This window comes from Athene noctua, chromosome 16, assembly GCF_965140245.1.
Source record: "Athene noctua chromosome 16, bAthNoc1.hap1.1, whole genome shotgun sequence".
Classification (NCBI taxonomy): Eukaryota; Metazoa; Chordata; class Aves; order Strigiformes; family Strigidae; genus Athene; species Athene noctua.
Genome location: NC_134052.1, coordinates 6,631,743 through 6,641,485, shown reverse-complemented (window position 1 = coordinate 6,641,485; position 9,743 = coordinate 6,631,743). Strand labels below are relative to the sequence as shown.

The 9,743-nt window shown below is 51.0% G+C and overlaps 1 protein-coding gene across 1 annotated transcript; it reads left to right on the top strand.

The window, feature by feature from the left end:
• Positions 1-270: 270 nt before the first annotated feature.
• LOC141967073 (thyrotropin-releasing hormone receptor-like) lies at positions 271-9,269 on the top strand. Its single transcript, XM_074920437.1, has 2 exons — positions 271-1,056; positions 8,889-9,269. The coding sequence occupies exons 1-2, from the start codon at positions 271-273 to the stop codon at positions 9,267-9,269; spliced, it is 1,167 nt and encodes a 388-aa protein (XP_074776538.1).
• Positions 9,270-9,743: the final 474 nt, after the last annotated feature.

Genomic DNA, 9,743 nt, shown 5'->3' with positions numbered 1-9,743 from the left:
TGGGGGCTGGGGGGAGGTGTCCTGGCCACTCCCCGCCGCTCCTGGCGGAGGCTCGGCGGGGGGCTTTGCAGGGAGGTGGGTGTAAGGGGCCGGGCGGCTGCAAGACTTGGGGTGAATGGTGGAAAAAAAGGGGAGGGAGGAGCCGGGGCGGGCGGGAGGGCGGGCAGGGGGTGCGGAGGGCAGCGGGGCTCCGCGGCTCCCGGCTCCCCCCTCTCCCCGCTCCCCGCCGCAGGGTGCGCGGAGCTCCACCGGGAAAGGCTTTGGGGACCGATGGAGAACGGCTCGGCCAGCCCGGGAGCCGCGCTGGGCGGCAGCGGCAACCAGACCCTGGGCAGGATGCCCCGGCAGCCCCTGGAGCTGCAGGTGGTCACCATCCTCCTAGTGCTGCTCATCTGCGGGGTGGGCATCGCGGGCAACGTGATGGTGGTGCTGGTGGTGCTGCGCACCAAGCACATGGTGACCCCCACCAACTGCTACCTGGTGAGCCTGGCGGTGGCCGACCTCATCGTGCTGCTGGCAGCCGGGCTGCCCAACATCTCGGAAGTGGTGGCTTCTTGGGTGTACGGCTACGCCGGCTGCCTCTGCATCACCTATTTGCAGTACTTGGGCATCAACATCTCTGCCTGGTCCATCACCGCCTTCACGGTGGAGCGTTACATCGCAATCTGCCACGCCATCAAAGCGCAGCTCCTGTGCACCGTGTCCCGTGCCAAGCGCATCATCTCCTCGCTGTGGCTCTTCACTTCCCTCTATTGTCTCATGTGGTTCTTCCTGGTGGACACGACACAGGTCACCTTCTCAGATGGGGCACAGGTCAGCTGTGGCTACCGGGTCTCCAGAAGCCTTTACATGCCCATTTACTTTTTGGATTTTGCTGTCTTCTACGTCATCCCCTTGGGGCTGTCAACTGTCCTCTATGGCCTCATCGCCCGCATCCTCTTCATGAGCCCCCTGCCTGCCACCCCGCAGCGCTCCTGCCTGGGCTCCACGCACCAGGGCGGCTCCCTCAAGCTCTCCTGCCGGGGCAACAAGGGGGCCCTGGGCTCCCGCAAGCAGGTAAGGGCTCCTCGCCGGGCTGGGGTGTGCTGGGCTGCAGGCAGCACTGTCAGGGGCTCAGTGCTTTGAGGGACATTCTGGCAGGGGATGGGGGACACCAATATTTTGTTTCCCTTTGTGGGGGGAGTGGAGAGGATTGGTTTGCTGCATAGAAGCCCTCCTCCAGGCTGAGTTGAAGTCTGGCAGCACAGATGGGCTCCCCATGCTTTCGCTGAGCTCTGCAGATCAGGACAGGGCTCCAGCTTTGCTTGGGAGAGGCAGGAGTGCAGGGGTGTTTGCTGGATATTTAATTACTGATTGCCTCCCCGAGGAGGGGAGTGCTGGGTCACATTATGGGGACTCACCTCCCAGGCAGGGTCCTGGGAAGGTGACCCCATATTTAGAGGAGCAAAGGGAGGGGAGAGCTGTCATGAACCCCTGCCGTTCGAGCCCAGCCCTGGCTGCAGCCCCCGGTCCCTGCAGCTGGGGACGGCACCTTGGTGTCACAGTGGTGTGTTTGCCTCTCAGCGACTCCTCTGTTATTCAGCTACCCACTCACTCCCCAGCTCCTTCTCCTTCCACCTCCTGCCCGTGTTCCTCTTTCTCTGTCCACGTGGACAATTACTGTCTCTTGCCCCATCTGCTTGGACAGGTCAGCATCTGGACATGGGACACTCTTGCCTGCTCGCTGGCCATTTTCAGGAGATCATCCCATTCAGGTGTCAAACTTTGCATAGGCAGAGCCATAGGCTAGTTTAAAGGAAAGGGCTGAATCTGATACTCTGGCTTAAGTCCCTGAAATCACCAGTTCTGTTTTTATTTTGAGTGAGCAGGAGTGATTTCCAGACAGCCTGAAATAGGCTTTAGCCTTGTTTTTCCAACTCAGTATCTTATTGCCTGAACTGCACAGGAACCTCCATTCCCCAGGAGAGACAGTTCAGTCCCAGAGGGGACGCAAACAGCCCAGAGAACTTGTATTTCTTCATGAACTTCTAAATCTTTCCAGTTCAGCTTTTTCTCCCTTTTGCTCCAGCACAGAAAGGTTTAAAGCAAGTCTTGACTTCTGCAAAAGTACTTGCTTGCTCTCCCAGGGTCACTGCCTGCTGCGGGAGCCTTGAGCAGGGTATTTGGCAGCGAGGTCTCTACAAGGCAGTACCTAAAGGTGGGGGCCGATGGCCCCCTCTTTCCAGAGCAGCCGCTGCAGGGGCTGTGCCGCTCCCCCCGCGGTGCTGTGCGTGGAGCGGCCGTGCTGCACACAGCGTGCTCCAGCATCATTAGGACAAGTGGCTGAGGCCATTAGTCATGATGGGCGCTTCAGCTCCTGGCAACATCTTGTGCTTGCTTTTCTGTTACACTGGGCGTTTTCTTGAGGTCGTCATTACCTTCTGAAATATCTCAGCATGCAAAGATTTCCCCTGGCTGGCCTGACATCGCAGAGCTGGCATCATTAGGAATAAAGATGGCACTGAGTTCTTAAATTGTAAAGCAGTTTCCCAGGGCTTCCAGTTATGGTTTGTTGAATGCTTCTTCCTGATTTCACACCAGCAGCTCTTGAAAGCAAGCTATGTTAAGGGTAATGGAGGAAGAAACCCCAGCTGTGTGACCGGTGGCATGTGGTTGACAGACAGGTTGGTGGCTGTCAAATGGATGCGGCACTGCACCCCAGAGGTGGCTGCAATACAGGTTTTTCCATTAACATCTTTCACAAGTTGGATGTGACATATGACATGATTGTGTCATTTTATAAATAAATGTAGAGAATTTCCATAAAATCAGAGGGGGGAAAACCAGGGAGTTTGGGAGTTCAACTTTAACCATTTGATTCATTGCTGAGGGGATCTGCTGGATGCTTGGTGCAGAAATAAGTTATCTGTGCACCAAAGCCAAGTAAAACCACACAGCTATTTTGACAAGAGTCTTAGGCAGTGTGAACAGGAGTGCTTGGAGCATAAAGAATCCAGATCCTGTCAGAGCATCTACCTGAGCACTGCCTGAAATCCAGCCAGAGGTTTTTGCTGGCAGTGCAATGGATTGAGGAACAGGAGCTGCAGTGAGTCATGATTCTGTATCTAGTTATGAGGGAAAAACAACAACCTGACCACCCAGGGAGGAAAGAGGCCCCTGGACACCCCAAGGGGTCAGCACTGGATTCTGCCTGGAATTTGGCTCCCTGAGTAGGGGTATCCAGGGCCACAGGAAGGATATTTTCAGGGAGATGCTGCAACATGTAGGAGCCCAGAGGGGTGGTGGGTGCAGAGCAGAGGGGAAGTGCAGGCTGAGTGCTGAGGAATGGGCAATTCACTAAGAAAAGGATTTTAATGTGAGCAAAAAGGTAGCTGAATCCATTCATGCCAGCAGAGCTGGCATATGGAGATGCTGGATAGGAGAAGGGGCTTAAAAGCGAGCACAGAACAGAGCATTCCCATGGCCAGTGGGGCCCCCAGTGGCACATGTGGATGACTGAGACAGAGGTGCATGTGCCCATGTGAAGGGGCAGGGCAGTGTCCAGGGGGCTATGGCCACCCCAGCACCCCCAGCACCTGGGTCCATGGGACACCTCACCAGCTTGGCTTCAGCAAAGGTGCGAGAGGCACAGAGGGGACCTGGGTGCTCTTCTCCAGGCGAGGTTCACCTCCAAGGAAACCAATGGCAAACCACCCCCCCCCATGCATTGGGCAGGTACGAGCCCTAAAAGGGAACAGCTTCGACACCAGTGTCCTGTGTCGTCTTCACCAGAAGAAAGGCTTCCTCTCTGATTTTCTGATAGCCATGGCATCACTGCCCTCAGTGTTTCCCCAGTTTGGAAACCTGCCAAAAGAAGAAACAGATAGATCTCAACTCAGATCACTGGATTCTTCTTTGCAATAGCTGATGCTGACTGAGGAGCTCATAAGCTTATAAGTTTCCTTGCATCACCTGTGGCCAGGGTGGAAATGAAAGGGCAGCTTGACAGGTAATAGTATCAGCATCTTGTGCTCGCCTGAGGAGTGCTGGCAGCCCTTCAGAATGTCACCAGGAACTTGCATGGGCGTCCTTGGTAAAGGGTCTTGTCCTGAGCATCAGAAGTGAGGACACAGCATCGGAAACTGCTCTAATAACCAATGCTGGTGGTCTCCAATCTGACAGGATGATGAGGAGGCTGTGACAGTGATGCATGTGCTACCAGTGGGGAAAACTGAAGCGAGGGTGCAGCTTCTTTAAAATGCAGTTGCCATGTTGACTAAACCACTAAAGACACCATTAGAAATCACACTCGCAAGTTTGGTCCAAAACAGCAATAGTGTTGCTGTCTGACAGGCCTCACGTGTGCAGCGAGAGCTTCACAAGACCCTGCAGACAGCAGGTTGTGTCCCAGTGAAGAGGCAAAGTTGGACCCCAACCCTGCAAACACCTTTAAGTTTGTTGGGGTGATGGTGTACAAGCATCTGCCAGATTCTCATCACAGACCAGTGGTGTGAGGGTAGTTTGGCTCCCGAAGGATCTGTCAGCCAGGAGAGCAGAGCGGGGTGGACGGGAGGGCATTGGGTGTGTGTAGCTCAGGTGGTCCCGCTGACCACCCGCCACAGGGTACAGACACCCCACACTCCTTCTCCTCTGGCCTCTCTTTACAGTCAGAGGGGAACTCTCTCTTCCAGGCCCCATGCCCAGAGTCTCCTGACCCAAAGGGGCTATCCTTGTTTTCTCCCTTGCCTCTAAGGAGCCAGGATGGTTGGGGGTGTTTGGCTGTGGGGGTGCGGAGTTTGGAAATTAAATTCTCACTGTGTGCTCCTACGCAGTCCCAGCGCTGCACAACTTCCGTTTCAGAGCATGAAGATGCTGCTGTTCCCTCACTGGCGCCTCTAAAACACCTACGTCCAGAGCAGGACAACACTAGGCAGGAGGTTTTTCTGTATTTATTACCTAGAGAAGCAAAGCACCACAGGTACAAACCCCAGCCACCTCCAAGCACGTATTTCACCTGCCGGAGAGGGACCGCTAGAGGGAGTGGATCCCTAAAAAAAGAATGCTGCAGCTCAGGATGGTGGTGCCTGGACAAGGACGGGTGACATTGACTGGGGAGAAGCTCTGTGGCCTCGGGGACAGGGGCAGAGGCTGGACACAGCGCTGCAAGAGGAGATGTGTTGAAAGGGCTGTGCAGGGATGCAAGATGCTGACCACCTCGTATGGAGTGAGAAGGATGCTCAGTGTGGGTTTGCTCTGGGAGTTACACTGGGCTTGGCCCACGGAGGTGCCTGGTGGAAGATGAACTGCTCTTTAGCTTTGGCATAGGGACCCAGGATGTAGTCAGGGGTCTGTACAGCAGATATCCTTGGCCACCCAACAACAACAACTGGCTTACATGCTGAAAAGTGGCTTTCTGCTAAATACCAATTGTTCTAGTAAAACATCCCCTTCTCTTGTACAAATCCTTGACTTGCTTCTAGCCATAGCTCCTTTACAGCTGTTGTGTGCACACATTATCCACAACAGAGTTGCTGCAAAACACTTGTCAGAAAAATCATCCCTGAGCTGGTGTTTCCTTGCAGGATGGTTGGAGGCCACAGTGAAACTCGGGGTTTTTTGGGTGCAGCTGTTTTTTTGGGGCCATAATTCAGAACTACTCCAGTTGGCAATAAATGTCCCGAGCTCTCCTCAGTGCTTATTAGGTTCATTTTTCACATGAGCACCAGAAGTAAATTCACAGCACTTCAAGTGTGCTACAGCTACCTCAGCAAGGTAGAGTGAGGGAGCATGGAGACAGGTTTCAGCCGTGCATGCAGACGACACTGGAGATTTCTTTCCCCACAGTGGAGATGTGAGAGTGAGTTTGGGATAGATTGTTAGGTTTTTATCTAGAGAAGACATTCTGTGTTGACACAACTTTGCTGAAGTTGCATCCAGGAGAACACAGTCCGTATGGACAGTTGGCTTTAAAAGGCAAATTTCAATATTATAGCAAGGGCAGGGCAGGGCTGCCTGTCCCAGTGTGTGGTCTGGATGCAGCACCCTTGGGGAGCATTGAAGGCCTTTAGTGAGATGGAGATAATATCTTCATGGTGCTGTTTCCAGATGGCATCACCTCCCAGGACAAAGACAGCTTTGGGGCTATAGGACGCGTGGCAGGAAGCGCTCTTTGGATGACACCACTCTGCGGTCTTCTGCCGTCTGGAGGGAGGTGTTGAGGTGTTGGGGGCTTGCTCGGGCGGGAGCTGGGTGAGCGCTTGAAGGCACTGCCTGCATTCCCATAATCAACCAGCCAAAAAACAGGGGCTAAATGGCTAATTATGGCTAAAAAGCAGATGAATCACTGGTTCTTTTCCATACTACATTTCTTTTGGTCTCAGAGAGGACCAGAATGAGCTTACTTTTCAGCCTTATCAGAATACAGTCCCCCAGCATTGTCACTCAGATGCAGAGTTCAGATCACTCTTCACAAATATTGTGGGTTCCTGAACAGTAAAGCAAGGCAGGGTTACAACAGTCGAAAAGCCAAAGATGTTTCGCTCTCGGGAGACAGCACATGAGCAGTATTAATGTGTTAGCTTTAAAGGAGACATTTCAGCTATACAGAAACCTCCTGGCCATAAGGGACACCTGCCAGAGAGCAGAGCTAAGTGTGTAAAAGCTCAGGGATTTATTCAACCCAGTTCTGCGGGGGGACCTCTGCGTCTTGGGAACGGGGACAACCGCTCAGTGAGGAGTGCCTGCGTCTCAGTGAGGACCTGCAGAGGTGTGGTATCTTGCAGCAACCCTGCTGCCTAGGACTGCTGAAGTTGATGGAAAGACTCCCACCAACCTTGTCCCCAAGACAGCCCTTTAGCACGTACCCTTCCAGGCAGGATGGGAACACATTCAATCTCTGTATGGGATGGAAAAGCACAGAGCCTGCCCTCAACTCCCAGGAGGAATAAACTGCTTAGTAGGGAAGAATTAAATTCTGACTGAGATGGTACTTAGGATCACTTAAACTGAGGAGACGACTGCATTTTGCTGTAGTGTTCAGCTATTAGCACAGTTTTGTTCAGATAAACTTCATTCAGGTTCTTGGAAAATAAACCTCAGATTCATCAAAAATATGGCAAAAGCAATTCTCTCTGCAAACCTGAGAAGTGGGTCTGTGGAAGGCAGCAGGCTGGCTGAATGCTCCATTGCTGCCGTGTCTATTCGCTTAGATGGTTAGAACACAGGTCCCATCCATATGCACTGCTCAAGTGGCATACGGTGTTGAAGCAAAATCTGCTCCTTCCTAGGCTGATCTAGTATCTGGGAGAAATCTGCTCCCAGGTCTTGCAGTACAGATTACAGCGATACTGTCTCACAACTACTGTCAGGATGCTCTTTCTCCTGACTTGCCCTGCCAGCCTTGGTGGAGGCAGCGGCTACAACCATGCTGGTACGTAGAGATTTTGATTGTGGTCAGCTGTGTGCCAAGCAGCTGCTGTCCACTCCCAGCCTTTCTGTTCAGGAGTATTTCTGTGAACCAGACTATGCTCCCAGCAGTTGCACGCTAGATAGGGTGGCTTGAAACCAGAAGTTTGTGAGACAGCTCTTGACCTTCTGCATCCAGCCAGCCCTTGTAAAAGGCATTGAAAAGCTCCAAAGTTGCCTTTTACTGACAAATCTTGTACAATCTCTCATTTGGGCAATGTCTTATTGCCAAAAGGAAGTAAACTGTGGCAGCAAACATGCTGCAGGCTTAGCAACAGCCTCAGCACTCACTGTATCACTGCAAGATCTTATTCTGGGAAGTGTCCTCACATTCTCATTAAACCACACACAACAAACCACTTCTATTTCAGCCTCAGTTTGACAATAGTCCCTTTCTTATAAGGAAGGCTTTGTTGCCACTACCAACCACCCCCAATTTCTACTCAGAGCATTACAGGAAGGCATAGTTGCTTGTGACTAAGTAAAAAAAAACATTCCAAGAAAAGCTGAGAGACTGTGAATGTGATCTAAGTGCTTATTTCCCTGTCGAGAACTGGAGTCATTGCACAACTCCACTTCTAATGTTTGAAACACCACTGCCTTAATATGCATGTGGCATCAGTGTTTACTCATACTTTCCTCCTTGGAGACGTGTGTATTCTGTAAGTATTTGCTGGAGGATGATTGTCACCTACCAGAAATAGCTGTCAAAATTATTAGGATCTGGAGTTTCAGTACAAAACCCCATTTTCTTAAACAAGCTCAAGTCGAGCTGAGGGCAATTACTGCTCACTTCTGAATTCTCAATTTCTTCTTGTTCCTAATATGTTAATGTAGTACTTCCCTAGTGTGCTGCAAATTAAAATAACCCATGCCAATTAGCTAAGTAACTCCCATATCAGCACAAGTAGGAATTTGTGTCAGACTCTAGGCAGTCTCCTCTGCTCTCAGTGCTGCTCTGTACTAGGAGTCTAACCCTGCGAACAGCATAGCTGGTGTAGGAAACCAGAACATCCTTGGCAGGGAGTTGAATTTGGCAGTTTGGCACCCCCAAAAATTAGGACCTCTTCTGCACAAGTTATTTTCCCCACTGGTTTATTGTTATGTAAGATTTTCAAATTTGCTCTGTGGTACAGAAATTCCCATGATTATCCCAGCCCATTTCCAGGCTGGCAGATGCTTGCCCTAAAGAGCTTTACAGGCTCTTCAATGGTAGGTGAAAACCTGTCATTTAAGGAGGTTATTTCTGCAAGATTGTTTAATGAACAAAATTGATTCAGAGGAATAGCCCCATGGTTTGTGTGCCTATTTTGAATGTTTAAAGAGAGATATAAGCAATGTGTAGACTGAATTAGCTGTCTGCACCGTTTCTCCAGGCGGGAAAGCTCTGCTGGAGGTTTAGCATCACATGACTATTTCTCTTTTTGTGTATTCCCACTGGCAAGGTGACCAAAATGCTGGCTGTCGTGGTGGTCCTCTTTGCCCTTCTGTGGATGCCTTATCGCACACTGGTGGTGGTGAACTCTTTCATGGACCCTCCGTACCTGAACATCTGGTTCCTCCTCTTTTGCCGCATATGCATCTACCTGAACAGTGCCATCAACCCCATCATCTACAACCTCATGTCGCAGAAGTTCAGGGCTGCCTTCAGGAAGTTATGCAAGTGCAAAGAGAAGAGCGCTGAGAACCCGGTGCCGTACACCGCCCCAGTGTACTACACCGTTACGAAGGACTATTCTCATGACAGCTCTGATCACAATGTCACTGAACAAGAAGATCTGAACAGTCTCCCTGCACCTGCAAAGAAGAACAAGCCTGCCAAATAAATCCTGGGACCCTGAAACAACGCAGACAGTGGGAGCTATGTGGCTGCATGCACTGTGTTGGGAAAGTGCCAACAGAAATTGTTTTGGCATTGCAGGAAGCTTAACTTAATACCTCTCCAGGGCATTTAACAAAACAGATTGTTAGAGGCAAATTAATTTGCTTTTCCTTAATGCTAACTTATTCTTGTTTGGTGAAGTGTTGGGCACAGGTCAATGTTGAGCATTTTTAAAGAATCTGTAGTTAAATATAGCAGTGCAATGCCATTCTATATTATATGCTAGTGCAATTGTCTGCTGAGTTGGGCCAGAGTATCGAAAGGAAATCCAGTAAGAGAAGGGCATTCAAGGAAAAAAACCCTCTTTCTGCTGGACCAGTTTTCTTACAGGGTGAGATTCACCTACCCAAATTTACATGCGTGTAACACAGACACCCCATGTGAGCAGCTCCTCTAGAGTCCTTTTAGAGTTAATGGG